The 17534-nt window shown below is 55.3% G+C and overlaps 11 protein-coding genes across 11 annotated transcripts; 7 read left to right on the top strand and 4 right to left on the bottom strand.

Annotated features, from left to right (window-relative positions):
* The first annotated feature begins 156 nt into the window (after positions 1 to 156).
* Positions 157 to 888, top strand: BZA05DRAFT_394922 (Rdx family-domain-containing protein). Its single transcript, XM_051483380.1, has 4 exons — positions 157 to 273; positions 332 to 342; positions 394 to 570; positions 618 to 888. Exons 1-4 carry the CDS (start codon positions 207 to 209, stop codon positions 813 to 815), a joined length of 453 nt encoding a protein of 150 aa, XP_051340406.1. The 5' UTR covers positions 157 to 206; the 3' UTR covers positions 816 to 888.
* A 348-nt stretch (positions 889 to 1236) lies between these two features.
* On the top strand, positions 1237 to 1607 carry BZA05DRAFT_444136 (uncharacterized protein; the record flags this gene model as incomplete). The annotated part of the gene is made up of 2 exons (XM_051486893.1): positions 1237 to 1296; positions 1350 to 1607. 2 exons carry the CDS (start codon positions 1237 to 1239, stop codon positions 1605 to 1607), a joined length of 318 nt encoding a protein of 105 aa, XP_051340407.1.
* A 1643-nt stretch (positions 1608 to 3250) lies between these two features.
* BZA05DRAFT_468445 (uncharacterized protein) lies at positions 3251 to 3922 on the top strand (the record flags this gene model as incomplete). Its single annotated transcript, XM_051487851.1, has 1 exon — positions 3251 to 3922. A coding segment is annotated over one exon (672 nt), but the record flags the coding sequence as incomplete, so codon positions are not given.
* A 367-nt stretch (positions 3923 to 4289) lies between these two features.
* Positions 4290 to 4976, top strand: BZA05DRAFT_468449 (uncharacterized protein; the record flags this gene model as incomplete). Its single annotated transcript, XM_051487852.1, has 1 exon — positions 4290 to 4976. A coding segment is annotated over one exon (687 nt), but the record flags the coding sequence as incomplete, so codon positions are not given.
* Positions 4977 to 5502: 526 nt separating this feature from the next.
* Positions 5503 to 5841, top strand: BZA05DRAFT_444140 (uncharacterized protein; the record flags this gene model as incomplete). The annotated part of the gene is made up of 2 exons (XM_051486894.1): positions 5503 to 5540; positions 5619 to 5841. The coding sequence occupies 2 exons, from the start codon at positions 5503 to 5505 to the stop codon at positions 5839 to 5841; spliced, it is 261 nt and encodes an 86-aa protein (XP_051340410.1).
* A 428-nt stretch (positions 5842 to 6269) lies between these two features.
* On the bottom strand, positions 6270 to 6829 carry BZA05DRAFT_444141 (uncharacterized protein; the record flags this gene model as incomplete). The annotated part of the gene is made up of 2 exons (XM_051486895.1): positions 6270 to 6300; positions 6354 to 6829. The coding sequence occupies 2 exons, from the start codon at positions 6827 to 6829 to the stop codon at positions 6270 to 6272; spliced, it is 507 nt and encodes a 168-aa protein (XP_051340411.1).
* Positions 6830 to 6957: 128 nt separating this feature from the next.
* Positions 6958 to 9081, top strand: BZA05DRAFT_372105 (SRP54-type protein). The gene is made up of 5 exons (XM_051481699.1): positions 6958 to 7165; positions 7234 to 7284; positions 7335 to 7436; positions 7503 to 8392; positions 8454 to 9081. The coding sequence occupies exons 1-5, from the start codon at positions 7088 to 7090 to the stop codon at positions 8956 to 8958; spliced, it is 1626 nt and encodes a 541-aa protein (XP_051340412.1). The 5' UTR covers positions 6958 to 7087; the 3' UTR covers positions 8959 to 9081.
* Positions 9082 to 11269, bottom strand: BZA05DRAFT_394930 (uncharacterized protein). The gene is made up of 2 exons (XM_051483381.1): positions 10684 to 11269; positions 9082 to 10618 (listed from the first exon to the last, which is right to left on the bottom strand). The coding sequence occupies exons 1-2, from the start codon at positions 10772 to 10774 to the stop codon at positions 9462 to 9464; spliced, it is 1248 nt and encodes a 415-aa protein (XP_051340413.1). The 5' UTR covers positions 10775 to 11269; the 3' UTR covers positions 9082 to 9461.
* Positions 11270 to 12319: 1050 nt separating this feature from the next.
* On the top strand, positions 12320 to 13065 carry BZA05DRAFT_394936 (uncharacterized protein). The gene has a single exon (XM_051483382.1). The coding sequence runs from the start codon at positions 12383 to 12385 to the stop codon at positions 13040 to 13042; it is 660 nt and encodes a 219-aa protein (XP_051340414.1). The 5' UTR covers positions 12320 to 12382; the 3' UTR covers positions 13043 to 13065.
* Positions 13066 to 13497: 432 nt separating this feature from the next.
* On the bottom strand, positions 13498 to 15262 carry BZA05DRAFT_394939 (uncharacterized protein). The gene is made up of 4 exons (XM_051483383.1): positions 14478 to 15262; positions 14325 to 14375; positions 14002 to 14234; positions 13498 to 13912 (listed from the first exon to the last, which is right to left on the bottom strand). The coding sequence occupies exons 1-4, from the start codon at positions 15001 to 15003 to the stop codon at positions 13853 to 13855; spliced, it is 870 nt and encodes a 289-aa protein (XP_051340415.1). The 5' UTR covers positions 15004 to 15262; the 3' UTR covers positions 13498 to 13852.
* A 385-nt stretch (positions 15263 to 15647) lies between these two features.
* Positions 15648 to 17115, bottom strand: BZA05DRAFT_394944 (ARP2/3 actin-organizing complex subunit Sop2). The gene is made up of 4 exons (XM_051483384.1): positions 16786 to 17115; positions 15943 to 16729; positions 15833 to 15889; positions 15648 to 15779 (listed from the first exon to the last, which is right to left on the bottom strand). The coding sequence occupies exons 1-4, from the start codon at positions 17006 to 17008 to the stop codon at positions 15740 to 15742; spliced, it is 1107 nt and encodes a 368-aa protein (XP_051340416.1). The 5' UTR covers positions 17009 to 17115; the 3' UTR covers positions 15648 to 15739.
* Between the last annotated feature and the right edge of the window lie 419 nt (positions 17116 to 17534).

Here is a 17534-nt window from a genome sequence, read left to right on the forward strand (position 1 = left end):
GGAGGGTGAAGAGTTAAAAGTAAAAAGGATGGTGGGGAATCGAACCACCACTTCCATGTCACATGCTTGTGCTAAGTAAGCGACAATTTGTGTTACCCGGTGAAAGGTGGTTTAGCTAGTGCAAGAAACGAGGCTAGAGCTTTCTATGATATCAGAACCCCACCAGCCAGTCCCCACTCTCTCCATTCACGCGAAACAAAACAGCAATGGAATCTACTATCGTATACCCCCGAGTGACAATCCAGTACTGTACTCAATGCAAATGGCTTCTCCGTATTTATTTCCTGTGATCTCAAGCTTTCGATCGGACAATTCTGATGGCTTCGTACAGGCGCCGCATATGTAAGATCCGGACGAGCTGCTTGTTAAAAGCTCATGCACTGATTGTAGAAGTTTGCACAAGAGCTACTCTCCACATTCTCGACTTCGCTAGGTGAAGTCTCGCTCCAACCCTCGACCGGAGGAACCTTCGTGGTGAACATCTACCACAAAGAAGACACTTCCTCGAGCGAGGTGACGACTACGAATTTGTGGGATCGTAAGACAGAGGGTGGCTTTCCGGAGACGAAGGTAGAGTTGTTCTGGAAATTAGAAAACAGCCGTTGACATTTTTATAGCTGCTAAAGCAACGGGTCAGGAATGTGATCGACCCGGGACGAGACCTGGGGCATGTAGACGGGAGGAAGGCCATCAAGGAGGGCACTACTGCTTCGGCTTCAGCTCCGGCACAAGAGGGACACCAGGCCGAGAAATCCGGTGCTACGGCGTGCGTTCCGAAAGACGGTGCAAAGGAGGTTTGCGAAGACTGTCAATGAGATTGGCTGTGAGTGTCGTTGTGTACGTCAAGTCTGTAGAATATCAATCCTTCAAACGAGTTCGTGATCCAGACCTCCCTCGGAGTTTGTTCCCAGTGATGCTCTTCCCGCTTAACAAGCCGCGATCATAGAGGTACAGACTGCTCACCTAGATCGCAGTCGTCATCATATTCCCCCCATACATCACCTCCAGGCCAAATGACGTATTCTCTAGTACGTCACAGCACCGTATAGGCCGTGGGATGCTCTGTGCCGTGGGTACATATTCGCCTCCTCGCGCATATGCAGATCCTTTCTTCCAGCATTTATTCCACTCCATCCGCACACTCACAACTTTCGATTCTACACAATGCAAACAATCGCACGCTCCCGCATCTCGAATCTGATCTCTTCACGCTGCTTCTCCACTACACGAATCGTCATGACTTCACCGCCGTCTCAAGTTAAGGCCCATTTGCAGTGGGTTAAGGGTGCCGGAACTGTTCGTATAATCACTTCTACCTCTTCGTTTCATCCAGTTCTGACAGTCCACAGGAGATGCTCGGCTCGATGCTTTCCACACCCCTCAAAGAGTCCGGTGCGGCTACAAAGGAGGCCGCAGTGAACGAGATGAGAGCCGCAAAGGAAATCGGGGATCGGAAGGTCGAGCGTAACATCGCTGAAGAGGGCCCGATGAGATTGAGTGCTGAGGGGAAATCAGAAGGGTTGTTTGGTAAGGTGGTTGGCTGCGAGGGCATGAAGGAGCGTGGAGATGCAAAGATCAAGGCGGCGGAGACGAAGTCGGTGAATTGAGGGCTCTGGGCTATAAGGGAAATGTACGATATGAAATTACAATAATGTTGAGATCGAGAAATCGCGTTAGCGGTGCGAGTTCGAAGTAGGATTCGTCACTACGCACTGGTGCTTTGATTCTCATCACGACACTAGACTATTGACCAAAATTACGAATTAACAACTATACATGCTGGCTTCACCTAGATATTGTAGCCTAACATCATCAAGAAAAGAACCTATTGATGAGTGTAGTCACAGGGTCATCACTCGGATCCCCTGTCATCGGCTGCTTCGCCCAAGGGAGCTTTTGGGGGGTTTAATCATCATGACATTTCACCTAGTAGGCCATAGCATTCCACCTTAGTAGATCATAAATCGGCTTCCCCCTCGCTGTCCGACCCCGCAGAGCAAGGGGCCCGATGCGAGATCACTTTTTGCCTCCGTCTGGTCTGTCCAGTATTTCAGAGCTCCCTTAGGGAAGTACTCACATGATGGAGGAAACGAAAGCAAGCACCGCGAAGCCTCACAACCGAACTAATATCCCTCACTCTCACATATCTCCCAGCCATCACGTCCGCATAAGGGAGCACACAAAATACGATCGCCAGTATTGAACAAGGTGTGAGTAGGCTTAGAACCTGGATTAAAGGGAGCAGGATCCCTTCCCCTTCCTGCTATCTTTCTCATCGACCCTATCTACCACCACAATCCTCTCAAACACCATCCACATGCACTTCCAACTCAGCATCCTCGCAATCCTCTCGATCGTCGCTGTCTCCACCCTGGTGGCAGCTTCCGAACCCCCTTCCGTCAAGATTTTCGAGCTCCCCAACTTCTCCACCCCCGGCACCGACTCCCCGCAGACGTCCGCCGACCAAGAGAACGCCCATTCTCCCTCGCCAATTGTTCGTCTCTCCTCGACCTCCAACGATACCTACATCTACAAGTTGCCGACCTCCTCGGAAGCATGGGCCATGCTCACCTGCGAGACGTCCTGGGCCTCTCCAACGTTCTCGGAGATCGACGAGCTCATCAAGCGCGCAGGGATACCGCACAAGGGCTTGATCAAGTGTCGTTACTTCCAGGACAACGGTGTTGGCTCCTACTGCAAAAAGGTGGTGCACTACAAGGGCGGCGAGATCAGCTTGTGTGGGAAGTATCAGTACGGTCTTACTTGTGAGAGTGTTTTGTATGCTGCAATGCAGGTGAGGGATAGGTGTGGACATCAGGAAAAGAGTAGGGCTGGTGGTTACTATCGCTTCAACAAGGTGAAGCTGAGGGTCATGGTTCATTAGATCTACTTAGCTTGGTCTACGAAGGAGATATGCAATCTTTAGGTGGATAAATCACTTTTGTCTCTGCTGGCCTACCACATGGCGGATTTCCAACAGGCTTCCGATGCTCCTTGTGAGTGACTTTGCTGTCAGCCCATGCCTTGGCTTTCTTCCACTTAGCTTCCGAAATCCCGCGCTTCAGATAGGCAAGCGATGGGGGTGACAGAGGTCTGGTGCCATACTGGTGCAGGCAATGAGTCCCCTCCACTCCGCGAGCGGTAGGGTTGTCGACTTAAGGGAGCTCAGCGTACGATCGCCAGTGTTGGATGAGGTGCGAGTGATAACACCTGAAGGGCTTGGGAACCCGGATTGAAGGAAGCATGATCTCTTCTCCTTCCTGCCTTCTTTCTCATCATCCCTATCTACCACCCTTCTCCTTCCGGCTTTCTTTCTCCTCAAACCACATCTACCACCACCATCTTCTCGAACACCATCAACATGCGCTTCCGCCTCAGCATCCTCGCAGTCCTCTCGACCGTCGCTGTCTCCACCCTGGTGGCAGCGTCCGGCTCCGGCAGCTTCACCAAGGGGGCTTCCGAACACTCCTCCGTCAAGATCTTCGAGCTCCCCAACTTCTCGGCCCCGGGCAGCGACTCTCCCGCGCCGGTTGTTCGTCTCTCCCCCGGCTCCAACGCCACCTACATCTACACGTTGCCGACCTCCTCGGAAGCATGGGCCATGCTCACCTGCGAGACGTCCTGGGCCTCTCCAACGTTCTCGGAGATCGACGAGCTCATCAAGCGCGCAGGGATACCGCACAAGGGCTTGATCAAGTGTCGTTACTTCCAGGACAACGGTGTTGGCTCCTACTGCAAAAAGGTGGTGCACTACAAGGGCGGCGAGATCAGCATGTGTGGGAAGTTTCTGCAAGGTCTTACTTGTGAGAGTGTTGTGTATGCTGCTATGCAGGTGAGGGATAGGTGTGGACATCAGGAAAAGAGTAGGGCTGGTGGTTACTATCGCTTCAACAAGGTGAAGCTGAGGGTCGTGGTTCATTAGTTTTACGACTGCTTGGTCTACGAAGGAGATATGCAATCTTTAGGTGGATAAATCACTTTTGTCTCTGCTGGCCTACCGCGTTGCGGATTTCCAACAGGCTTCTAATACTTCGTGTGAGTGACTTTGCTGTCAACCCATGCCTTAGCTTCCTTCCACTTAGCTTCCGAAATCCCGCGCTTCAGATAGGCAAGCGATGGGGGTGACAGAGGTCTGGTGCCATACTGGTGCAGGCAACGAGTCCCCTCCACTCCGCGAGCGGTAGGGTTGTCGACTTAAGGGAGCTCAGCGTACGATCGCCAGTGTTGGATGAGGTGCGAGTGATAACACCTGAAGGGCTTGGGAACCCGGATTGAAGGAAGCATGATCTCTTCTCCTTCCTGCCTTCTTTCTCATCATCCCTATCTACCACCCTTCTCCTTCCGGCTTTCTTTCTCCTCAAACCACATCTACCACCACCATCTTCTCGAACACCATCAACATGCGCTTCCGCCTCAGCATCCTCGCAGTCCTCTCGATCGTCGCTGTCTCCACCCTGGTTGCAGCGTCCGGCTCCGGCGGCTTCACCAAGGAGGCTTCCGAACCATCCTCTGTCAAGATCTTCGAGTTGCCCGACTTCTCCACCCCGGGCACCGACAAGAACGAAGCTCACTCTCCCACGCCGACTGTTCGTCTCTCCCCCGGCTCTAACGCTACCTACATCTACACGTTGCCGACCTCCTCGGAAGCATGGGCCACGCTCCGCTGCGAGACGGCGTGGGCCTCCCCAACGTTCTCGGAGATCGACGAGCTGCTCAAGCTCGCCGCGATACCGGCCAAGGGCTGGACCAAGTGCCGGCACTTCCAGGACAATGGTGTTGGCTCCTACTGCAAAAAGGTGGCGCACTACAAGGGCGACCAGATCAGCTTGTGTGGCGAGTTCCAGCACGGTCTCGCTTGCGAAGGCGTGGTCTATGCTGCTAAGCAGGTGAGGGATAAGTGTGGACAGCAGGAAAAGAGTCGCGCTGGTGGTTACTTTCGCTCCAACAAGGCGAAGCTGAGGGTCGCGGTTCATTAGTTTTACGACTGCTTGGGCTACAGGCAATCGTTAGGCGAATAAAACACTTCTTTCTCTACTATCTAGCCCACCCAGTCACGGATTTTCGTCAGGCTCTTCCCATTATCTTTCGGAGAAGGATGAAACTGACCATAAATGATGCCAGTATGTATACTGTCACCCGCACAAGTGACTCGAGCGCCTCTGCCTAAACTGGTGAAGGTTACCACATTAATGGTCCATAGACCATAGATCAGGAAGCACTCACCATAGCATCCACGGCAAGAATTTCCAACACCGCACGAAAACCTCGAGTGAGACTCGATGCACCTAGAAATCTCGTTTAACCGACGGCACGCTAGGAGTAAGGTTACGTCTTGGCTCCTGCTGCTGTCATAACCGTAGATTACGTTCCGTTGCTTTGCTTGCCTACCCGAACCTCGAACCTCACCGCACTCCGTCACCAACCATAACGCGTACGACACCCTCCTCTCACACATACACAACCAATCAGTCGTCCACCATTGATCTCCGGCACCTCGACGTGATGGATTCCAGCGCCATCACGCAATTCCTCGACAGCATGTTCGTCCGCTCCGCACCTGTCGCCCACTCCCCACTCCCGCCTCCGAACTTTACTAACGAACGCCGGATTTTAAACAGAATGGAGTCGCCCGCCGTCACCGGCGTGATCCTGTGCGATATCAAAAGCGGCCTGTGTCTGGGCGCGGCCGGGAAGGCGAAGGAAGACGACGCTCCGCAGTTGACGGTTGCTAGTAGGCAAGCTTGTGACAACGAGGGTGTGGGCGTGGTGAGCTTGCGTGGTTCGAGGGTTGTCCTTAGGAGGGGGGAGACGGCGTTGGTAGGTGTTTTTAAGGATGTTTAGGAGGAGGGGGGTTTTGTGCGTTTTTTTTGTTTGAAGGCGTTGGGTTGGGCGCAGGGAGTTTCTTTTCTTGTCTTGTCTTATCTTCGACTACTGCTTGCTAGGTATCTCCAAGCTTCACTTCTAATGTGTACCCACTGGACTGGACTGGACTGGACCGGGCCGCTCGTTTCAATAGATACCAAGTACATACAACGGTGGTGCCGCGGTTGCTTTCCTCAACCACCTGCCTGGATCGCTTGGTCTCCAACCTTCGAAATCCGTGTCCCCAATGCCTGCTGGTATCCATCCTATCGTTCTCCTGCCTGCTCTCTCGAGACTCGTAACAATAGGCGGTCCCACAGCAGGGGGTACAAATGCATTGGTTCAAGATACGTGTGCGCGCGTGGGTAGAGTGCGTTATGTCGGTGGTAGCAGCGGACGATCCATTCTCAAGCAGCCGACTGTCCACCTGTTTGCTCACTACAACCCGTGAGCTTGTGCTTCCTCGTCGCGGCAGCGATGGCGACACCTACCCATACAGCTTCCTATAACCCGGCAGCGGGGCTCTCGAGATGTAAATACTGATGACTGCGGTCTTCACCTTCCTCGCCGTTTCCTTCTCAGGCAATGGCACGAACGGGTCCTCCTCGTCATCCCCCCCCTCCACTCCAGCTCCAGCTCCACCCAAAGGCTTCTTCTTCTTCTGCTTCTCCGGCGTCTCCCCTGTCGACAGCGCTGTGTATTGATACCACGTCTCCTGCCGCTCCTCCATCCGCCGCTTCACGATCTCGGCGATGCTAATGGCTTTTCCGGCGACAGCGGCTTTGGCGCGGATGCATACCGTGTTCGCGGCGGTGGGCGTGGGAGTAGCGGCGGCAGTGGTCGTGGCGGTGGACTCGGGGAAGAGGATGGACAGACACCGTGTAGTCTTTGCGCCGATCTTGTGCGAGGAGATGATATTTACGCACTGGAGGTCGCGGGGATCGGGAGTGAGATCTTCTGTGGCCATAGTAGTGGTGGTGGTGGTTGCTTCGAGGAATTGTTTGTCGTTGTCCGTGCAGGTACTTGTGTTGGTAGGTGTGGTGGGTAAAAATTACATTGAACGCCCACACGGCTGTAGATAGAGTAACTAAGCGACCCCAGGCCAAGAGTTCCCGCTACTGTGGTTGTGGTCATGTCAAGGGCGGCGACAAACTAAGGAACCTCCAACACCACTCACTCACTCACTCATCTCCACGACTATCACGACTACGATTATAACGACGCAATGGTTTTGGCAGATCTAGGAAAGCGGTTAACCACCGCGGTATCGAATCTGACGCACTCGAATGTCGTCGACGAGAAGGTACCGCCGGCCACGTGTGGGGAACGGGGGAGGGCTTGGGTGGAAGCTTGCTAACATGGTGAACGCAGGCGTTCGATGCTATGATCAAAGAGATCTGCTCTGCACTCGTGGAAGCCGATGTTCGTATTCCCGACACGCTTGGAAATTGGGATGCTAATAGCTGCGGCAGGTCAACATCAAGCTTGTCGCGAACCTGCGGAAGTCGATTAAGCACGCCGTGAACCTGAAGGAGCTAGCACCGGCGGTGAACAAGAAGCGGTTGATACAGAAGGTACCTCCCCCCTCCCCCAGCTCGTTCAGATACTATGGCGACTTACGCACGGTCGAATCGCTACAGACCGTCTTCGATGAACTCGTCAAGCTCGTGGACCCGCACAATGAACCGTTCAAGCCGAAAAAGGGCCGCTCAAACGTCATCATGTTCGTCGGACTCCAGGGATCCGGAAAGACCACGACGTGTACGAAACTGGCACGGTACTACCAGGCACGCGGGTTCAAAGCTTGTCTCGTGTGCGCGGACACATTCCGAGCAGGAGCCTTTGACCAGCTGAAGCAGAACGCGACCAAGGCGAAGATCCCGTACTATGGATCGTACACGGAGACGGATCCGGTCAAGGTCTCGCGAGACGGTGTGGAGAAATTCAAGAAGGAGCGGTTCGATATCATCATTGTGGATACGTCGGGAAGGCATCAGCAGGAGAGGGAGCTATTCGCCGAGATGGTGCAGATCCAGCAGGCGGTGAAGCCCGATCAGACGATTATGGTGCTCGATGCGAGTATCGGACAGGCTGCTGAGGCGCAGAGCAAGGCGTTTAAGGAGAGTGCGGATTTTGGTGCTATCATCATTACCAAGACCGATGGACATGCGGCGGGAGGAGGTGCGATATCGGCGGTTGCGGCGACGAGGACGCCGATCGTCTTCATCGGTACCGGAGAACATATGTTTGATCTGGAACGATTCGTGCCGCAGTCATTTATTTCGAAGTTGATGGGCATGGGTGACCTGAGTGGTCTGGTGGAGCACGTGCAGACGTTCAAACTAGACCAAAAGGACACCATAAAGCACATCCAGGAGGGAATCTTCACCGTACGGGATCTGAGAGATCAGCTCGGCAATATCATGAAGATGGGCCCGCTCAGCAAGATGGCCGGGATGATTCCCGGGCTGTCGCAGATGATGGGCGATGTGGGCGACGAGGAAGGAAGCATGAAGCTGAAGCGAATGATGTCCGTTCTCATCCCCACCACTCGCACTTTATCCATTAAACTAACCACATGGCCGCAATAGCTACATCATGGACTCCATGACCGAAAAAGAGCTCGACTCAGATGCCAAATGCTTCGTCGAGCAGCCGACACGCATGACACGGATAGCTAAGGGCTCCGGCACGTCTGTCCGCGAGGTCGAAGACGTCCTGACCCAGCACCGAATGATGGCGCAAATGGCCAAGAAAATGGGCAAGGGCATGGCGAACCTCCAGAAGGGCGGCGGTATGGCTGGACAGAACAAGCAGCAGCTTGCCGCAATGCAGAGACGCATGCAGAGTATGGGTGCGGGCGCTGGCGGTGCCGGCGGTATGGATATGGGTGCTATGATGAGGGCGCTGGGCGGTGCGGGAGGCGCCGGTGGACTCGGTGGCTTGGGCGCGCTCGCTGGTATGGGTGGTGGTGGCGCGAATCCGTTTGGTGGGATGGACATGAGCGCTATGCAGAACATGATGAAGCAGATGATGGGCGGTGGTGGAATGCCTGGAATGCCTGGTATGGGTGGACGGGGAGGAGGCAGACGGTAGAATGGAGCATGCACGCATAGCACCCTCCCAAGCTCCCACCACAACTACTTACTCATGTAAATTTTCTTCGGCGTTGAAGGCAGTTTTTGTTTCATTTCACTGGAAAGTTTCTTCAGCAAAAAAACCCATATATTTGGTATCACGACGAAAAGAAATAGCTCGCATATGATTGCGGCATACAAGAGAGTTAAACGGTACAAAATAAATCCGATAGCCGGACCCCGAACCAAAACAGACCAGACCAGACCAGACAAAACCACCAAACGCCCCAATGTATAGTTCATTCAGTCCTTATCTCCTCCTCTTCCTCCTCTCCTTCTCGATCCTCATTCACCCCCCCCCCTTGACACCATCCATCCACCCACTGAGAATTCCTCCACTTCTCGACAAAGAGGTCGCCGTCACCTACCGGCCGACGGCGCCTCAGGAAAATAACGAAAACTGAAAAAGAAATGCCGTTCGACATATGGTAAGTGGAGAAGAATCCCGACTACGCCGCAGGTCTACAAGGCCGAGCCCGAAGTAGGAAACGACGCGGGGTATCCAGCACCCACCCTCGTGGCCATTCCCCTGATCATCCACAGCAGGCCCAGGCAGAACGGTGGTTCGCCGGTCTCATGATTTTTATTGGCCAACTCCCTTCCGACAACCTCGCCCACATCATCGCCGCCGCCGCTGCGCGCGATCACTTCCAAATTCTCCTTCTCCTTGCCGCGGCCCTGGCAATGTCGCCGCTGGAGGATGCCCTCGATCGCATCGATCATCCGCATCAGGGACTCGAACTCCTTGCGGACAGCGCCGGTGGCCATGTCGCGCCAGGCGTTTCGGCCAAGCTCGACATCCACGCCGCCGATGTTTAGGGTGACCGAGGAGTCGTCGCAGCTGGTGATTGCGGTCTGTGCGTTCTCGATGTAGAGGAGGAGTAGTGGGATGAGGGTGCCGAGCATCATCATGCAGACGTAGGTGCTCTGGACTGATGAATGGCAGTAACGGCAGTGCATCGAGGTGGTGATTGCGGTGAGCGTCGTACGGATGGTGCTGAGCGTCGGTGGGAGGGAAAAGCCGCGGGGCGAGGGGGGTGTGCGGAGAGTGGAGATTGTGGCGAAGAAGGCGGGAAGGCAGGAGCACGGTTGTTGCACCGGTGTGAGAGCCGTGCACCCGGAATTGGAGAGAGCTTCATCGGGGTTCCTGGGGGCGCTCCAGGAGACAGGATGCGGTGGCGACGAGATTGAGGACGCGAGCGATTTCGGTGTTGCCGGTGGCTGCGGTATGGAGATGGGTGCGGCATCAAACGGGGTGGAGTAGCCGTAGCTGTTGGCTTCCAGCTGTGCCTCGCCGAAGAGGTCGGAAGAATTGGGTGTATATGATACGCCACCATTCCCGCCGAGACCATCGCCATTCCCGCCCGCAAACACGTATCTCTCCAGACCCTGGCCCATCAGATCTCCGCCGAAGAGGTCCCCGAAATAGAAGTTTCCTGCATTGGACTGAGGGGCCGTCGGGGGTGGGGGTGCATCATTATGGCCGTTCTCTTCGGCAACCTTCCGTACCTTTCTCGGTCGACCAGGCGGTTTCGGCGCTGAGTATGTACACCGAATGCCTGCGCGACGACATCGTTGGCATCCTGCAGTATCGCCGCTACACTGTACTTTGCGTGCACCTTGAAGAAACCCGGTTTAGCATGGCCAACTAGCCGGCGGATGGAGGAGGGAGAGGTGAACATACGACAATCGTCGCAAGCAGATCTGCGTTGAGCTTTTGCAGCCTTCGCCATCATGGAGCTATCGTACTCGGTCAAAGCAAAGAGGCCCTCCATGTTGATTTATTGAGCATAATATGTCAGCACAATCACCCGGGGCGGCGCGTTCTCAATGCCCGAGTTTCGGTCCGTATCGGCGGATTTTCTCGTTGGTTGCGGTTGCGGATGCGGTTGCGTTGCTTGAGCTCAGCTCGAGTGAACGTGCAGCAAAGCGAGAGTTTTCGGGTTGGCGGCCAACGGGCAGCGGGAGATATTGTACTAGGAGAGATGGCAAGTACGAGTACGGCTTCGTGATGTCTGCTTCGACTTGTCAGCGCACTGTTCTACCGTCTTCTGTCTGTGTGTCCATCTGTTTGTCTGTCTGGTGTCCGTCTCGGGCCCGTCTCCTTCTTCGCCAGCCAGCCACGACGAAGTAGAGTACATACTCTTTCTCTACGCACAAAACTTCGGCGTCTTCTTCTGCTTCTGCTTCTTCTGCTTCTTCTGCTTCTCACGAATCCTCTGATGTTCTTCTGTGTTCTCCTGTTGTAGTAGGTAAGGTGGCAATCAAAAAGGATTCCCGTGGTGCTTCTGGGCCATTGTTCTCGAAGGGAACTCTGACTGGCATATGGGGCAACTGACCGGATGGGGGATTCTCGGGGGTTTCGTGGAGGATTTGCGATTGGCCAGAGCCTCAGACATGGGTCCTTGGGCTGTTGACCAAATACAGTTAAGCGCGAAAGAGCCCTACACCTGCCAGTGCCACTGCGGCCTTAATTCGCCGGTCCGCTCACTCGGCTCTGGATCGCAAGTCCGGGCCATGACCAAGTGCTACTAGCAGTTTTGTGAGCTGTACCCGACACAGAGAACATCGAAGAGAATTTCCTCAGGTGGCGGAATCGAAAATACACTCAACCTCGCAACAGGTCACCAATATCTCCCCGTGGACTGGAGTAGATCCTTCCTGACTGACGAGAGAACGCAGCTGGGAAAGTCGGTAACTGCTTGACCCATCAAACCACATTGTCGGCGATGCCTCTTAACATCATTGATATCCCTACAGAGCTCCTCCATGAAATCGTCAAAGCTCTGTATGACTCCTCGGAGCGATACCTCGCCAACGCCCACCTCTCCTCCCTCCGGCTAACCAACCGCTTCTTCTCGCACCTCGTCAAACCATTCCACCACCAGACCTTCGAGGTATCCTCGACCCGGCGCGTCCGCGAATACCTCCGGATCCTCTGCCGCGAGCCCGCGCTCTGCTCCTCGACCAAGACTTTGATCCTGCACCTCTACGGCCAAGGCTCCTCGCAGTCCAACCGGCGGGACACCGCAGACGAGATAACCGCGGACAAGCTAACCTGGCGGGCGCTGCAACTCCCGTGCACCCACGCGCTCGCCCCGCCATCCCGCAGCACCCGTGGCGAATCCGCCCGGTATGACCGCGCCTGCCTCCCGCTCCTCCTCTGGCGCCTCCACCGCCTCAAGACCCTCCATGTCGCCGTCGACCGCATGTTCCACGACGACGACACGTGGGAATGGGACGGGCTGACCCTCGACTCGCTCGAGACCTTGGAGTGGGGCTACCGCAGCGTGCGGCGCTCGTCGCAGCAGCTCGCGTCGCTCCTCGCCGCCGCGCCGCGCCTGCAGCACCTGCGCCTGCACCGCTGCGCCGGTGAGGTGATCATGTCTGCGCTGTCCACCAGCCGGCCGAACGTGCTCACGTCGCTCGAGATCACGGAGTCCTCCCTGCCCTCGTTGTGGCTGCAAGAGCTCTTCACCGCCAGCCGCGGGCTAAAGCACTTTAAGTACCGGTACGAGAGCGCCCTCGGGCCGCCATTCAACCCGGAGCCACTGCACTCCGCATTGCGCATGGTCCGCGCCACGCTCGAAACCCTCGACTTCAACAGCGCGCACTGGTGCCTGCTCAGCAGCAGCGCGAAATTAGGGCCGTTCACCGATTTCCCCCGCCTCACCACGCTGAAGACGAAATACCACTGGCTGCTGAACCACCACTCCCACCACCAGTACCACCACCACTCCAACTCAAGCATGCGCCTCGCAGACGTCCTCCCCCCGCGCCTCCAGCAGCTCTCGCTCTCCTGCTGCCACCACAGCGATACCGACTTCTTCGCGGACGTCTTCGATGCCGTGGCCTCCGCGCGCTTCAAAGAGCTCGCGGATCTTAATGTCGCACCCAGCGGAATGGCTAACGCATGCGCTGGCACCGAGTATAGCCGCCTCGCGGGCGTGTGCAGGATCAATAGGATGGACTTCTCTGTCTATGGTAATCCCATTCTGCGCTTTGATGAGAGTGGGGGCATGATTGATCTGGATGGTGATTGAGGGAGTGGGTGCGTGGGTGCGTGGTTGAGGGAGGGAGGGAGGGAGGGAGTGATGGGTTGATTATGGGGCTTGCTTCGGTGCGTGTTTCTTTTTCCACTACCTACTACTATCTTTGGTCGCTCCGAGACTTGATACTGCACACATAGGGGGCTTTGTTTTTGTAGTTCGATTCATAGGTCCGCACTCTTGGGGCATTCTTGGAGCTTCCGATCCGTCTACTACCGTACTCAGCTGCAGGTTTCGTTGTTTCTTCTTCGGCCGAGACTGTTGTCATTGATCCTGCGGCGGGCTGGATGTTATCCGTCGACTGGCCTGGTTTCTTCCTTTTGGCCGCGGTTATTACTGTCACTCTGGGTGTCATCTTCTCATGATTCTCCAAAAAATAGCAGTAGTTATTCATCATCCCGTCTTTAGTTATGCACCTATAGCTACCGGATGATAAAATTCAACCATATACTTTACTCGTACTCGTACAATGTACTCCAAATATCTGAAAGAAGAAGCCCCAAATATCTACATCCGTTCATCCAGCCAGCCAGCCCGTATAGTATAAACACCAAGTATGAAAAGACAAAAATCCCATTATGTAAGTATGTGCAATGAAAATGTGCAATGAAAAAAATGCCATGCCATGCTGAATGCATATGCCAATCCAAAATCAAAATCAAATCAAACAAATAAACAAACACATGTCCCAGATTGTCCCAGATGAACGCCGCGAAAGAAAGAAGAAGAAGAAGATGAAGAAGATGAAGAAGAAGAACCCGCAAACACCACGCACCTACACCCACATGTACACCCACCAGAGTACTAAAGCTCCGACTGCGTCGGCGAAATAACGAGCACAATGACCAGCGAGGCGACGATCAACTGTCACCACCAGCACCATCAGCACCACACCAGCACCAGCAACCGCACTTCCACCCCCCAAGCATCCGAGAAGAAGGGGAATCACTCACAGCACACGCGACTAACGTGAGCAAAAACACGCTGCCCCTACTAGCGGGGAACTTCCCCTTCAGCAGCCACGCCTGGGACTCATAGTATCGGTTCGTGCCGATCAGCAGCACCAGTATCGCGATGCCCAGGAACGTGGCCCCCAGTGGCTTGCCGATCGTTCGCAGCGTGTCCTTCGTCTCCCCGTGGGGCACCGTGGCCGAGTTAAGACGGAAGAGCTGCGTTATGGCGATGCCTATGCAAGGGTTTAGTGGGTTGGAAACGGGAGGAGGGCGAGAGGAGGAGGAGCAGCGGCAGCGGCAGCAGGAGGAGGAGAAGGAAGCACCGATTGAAGCAAAGGCTAGACTTGTTCTCAGCCATGCGAGGAATGTCCTCTCTGTACGTCCGTCCCACCAGTCAGCCAGTATTCCCATCCCAACCCTTCGCACCCCTCCCCCCATCCCACCCACCACAGCCCACATCCAGAGTGACTACAAACCCAGCGCCAAATGATCTCTCGCGACCGAGCCCTTATTCTCGAGCTCTATCGCGCCGAGTCTTCCAAAGAAGCCATGTTTATTCCGGTCACCCTCGCGCTCCTCATCCTCGAGCTCCTCGTCGTCGGACGACGACGAGGAGCGGCCACGGGCGGGGACGAGCCCGCGCTGCGATATCCCGTAGGACCGGATGCTGCTGGCGCCGTGTGAGGACGTGATCGCTGTGCGCTCGTCGTCTAGCCCCCCCGGTCCTCCTCCCGGCGACAGGCTCGTCGTCGTTTGGGGCCGGCTAGGGATGGGAATGTCCATATCGCAGGTGGTGGAGATGCTGGAGGCGGTCGTGGAAAAGGTTACGATTCGGCGGAGGCGCGCGGGAGCTGGTGCTGCGAGTGGTGGAGGTGGAGGAGTGGAGGTGGAGGAATATATTGGAGTGAGCTCGGGGACCCCATGCTCGGTGGTAGTGCTAGTAGTTGTAGTAGTAGCAGTAGCAGTAGCAGTAGGAGGTGTGGGCGGGGGTGTGCTGGGCATGGCGCCTTGGTCTGGAGGCTCGGGAGAGCTGGAATGGAATGTACCCTACCAGGTATGCAAGAGTGGTGGAAGCTCGCGTGATGATGAAGTGCTAGTTCCGGACTGGGCTGGGAGGACTGATGCGGAGCTAGCAGCCGATAGGCTAATGTATAGGGCTGGGATCAGCTCAGCTGCTGCGGTCAGGGACGTGAGAGGTCTCTGGAAAGTCTTGAATAGGTACTTCCTCAGGCGAAAGGATTCTTCAAGATGTGGAGTAGGTATATTAATGCTGGATCAACATGCGCGACGTCCTAAAAGTGGCAACCCGAAAAGACGTAGATGTTCCCCGGTAGTTAGAGATGAAATGGCTTCTTCCTTTCCAAACGATATGCCGGGGGTGTCTCATATGCATGCGCGGTCACCAACGGAGTTGTCTGTTTACAGTTGCAGGATTGGCCGGACCGGCGCAGGGTCCTTCAGCCTCACGTGTGGGAGACAGTGCCTCTCGAAACATGTGCGAGGGATAGCGCGGAGAATAGTGGGGCAGGTGGGGTGGTTACAGTAGACAGGATATTGTCTAGCCGGGTGTAAACCGAGCACGAATGGTCAGACGCTAGAGACTGGAGATTCACAGGTTTAGATATCACACTGTGGATCGCAATAATGGCTCTTTAAGGCTTCCACTCTCATTCTCCCATCATCCTACTGATATATCCACCCGCCGAAGAGGTAACTAAGACTTAGATAACCGATAACGTTATCCGCTAACTGGGAAGATCACAATACGTCCGTCGACACTAAAGCACGGGTCAGCATGATGATCGACCAACGATAGGCGAGCGCGACATACCCGCTGGTGCTAAACTGGGTGATTTCTCCGGAGGAGCCTTCATAGACCCTAATGGTACTACACGGGTGTTAGATCAGCCAAAACACAATGTTTACCGGTGAATAACATACGAGATGGTATTCTGGTGGATGGTCTTGATAGTGGTGTCTTCGATAGTGTTGGTCCTGCCCTTCAGGTCCATCTGTCTAAACATGTTCAACGCGCTGCTCTCGGCGTCCTGAGCTTCGCCCCTGTTCTTGTTGGGATCGTCGACGCTGTAAGCCTGGGTCCAGCCACTCATGTCTCCCTGGAAGACCACTGGGTGGCAATCGTGACCGGCCGCGATTATCTGGTCCTCCTTGCTCCATATAAGCGCCACGAACGGCATCATCTGCGTAGTCACCGTGAGGACGGCGCGCGGGGGTTGGTCGGGCGCGGATGGGTAGACCACCGTGACGGAGGAGTCGTGCGCAGCGTAGGCAAGCGCGTCTCCGGACGGTGAGAATGCAACCGCGTGAACCCAACCGCCAGACGAGTTCGTGTACTCTCCGCAAACGGTGTTGAACGGGAGACGCTCTCCCCAGACAGTGGGCTCGGGACGCTGGTCGACGCCCTTGATGAACGCGGAGAAGACGCGCGCATGGGCGTCGGCAGAACCAGCAGCGAGGAGAACCGAGTTCGGGTGCCAGGAGACTGAGAGGACCGTGGAGCGCAGGGGCTTCTTGATATGCTTCGAGACCCACCAGGTGTTTTCTTCTTCGAAGGAGCAGACCGCGATCACGCGCGCTCCAGAGCCGACGGCGAACTTCTTCTCGTCGGGGGACCAGCGGACCATCGTCGCTGCACGGTTGATACGGAGAAGGACGAGGGTAGGCTTCCAGCCGGTCGGGGACGGCTCCCAAACGAGGGCGTTACGATCTGAAGAATATCAGTCTGCAAGCTCACCACGACAGCTACATCCAAGTTTCACACACCCTGGGAGCAGGTGACGATCTTGCCGGACCCCGGCGCGATGTCCACACTGGTAACAGTTTTGTCGTGTCCGGCAAGCTCATCCTCCAACGTGAAGCCCTTTCCGGAGCGAGCGTAGAGCTGCACTCGCGTGTCGCGAGCTACGGCGAGTCGAGAACGATCGGCATTGAACGAGTGGTCGGCGATGGGCTGGTGGAATAGCAGATGGACTTCGGGGGAAGACATGATGACGATGATGGGGATGATGGATGGGACGATAGGAGCGACACTCTACTATCGTTGACGATGAAGAGCTGGAGATGGAGATTGAGATGGTTGGATTGAGATTGGGAGGGGGGGTTGTGTTGCGTGTCACCCAAGGATCCAAGCTGTCGTCGTTCAGGAGCGGAGCTTGCCGAAACGGGCAAGCCTCAAAGCCACACCGCCATCAAGATGCCGGTACCATGGCAGGCTTGAATTGAACCGTTTATTTCCCTTTAGGACATCGTATCTGCACTTGACGACCCGGGTGTCGGGACTGGCCTTTTCTTCTTCGAAGCCGAAGAATCCTGAAGTGAAGTGTGCGTTCCGATCGATTGACCGAGGTTGGATTGAGGGCCTTGGGGGTTGCATTGCTTGAAGAACCTGTTTGGAAAACCAGAAGCTTCGGACCGTCCTGCGCACCCTGTTGGATACCTCGGGGACAGATAAAAGATAGAATGTACTTTGCACACTCTCGTCCTGATCTCATCGATGTTTAACGCACCCAAGT

The sequence above is a fragment of the Tricharina praecox genome, assembly GCF_024521635.1.
Source record: "Tricharina praecox strain CBS 144465 chromosome Unknown BZA05scaffold_9, whole genome shotgun sequence".
NCBI classification, from domain to species: domain Eukaryota; kingdom Fungi; phylum Ascomycota; class Pezizomycetes; order Pezizales; family Pyronemataceae; genus Tricharina; species Tricharina praecox.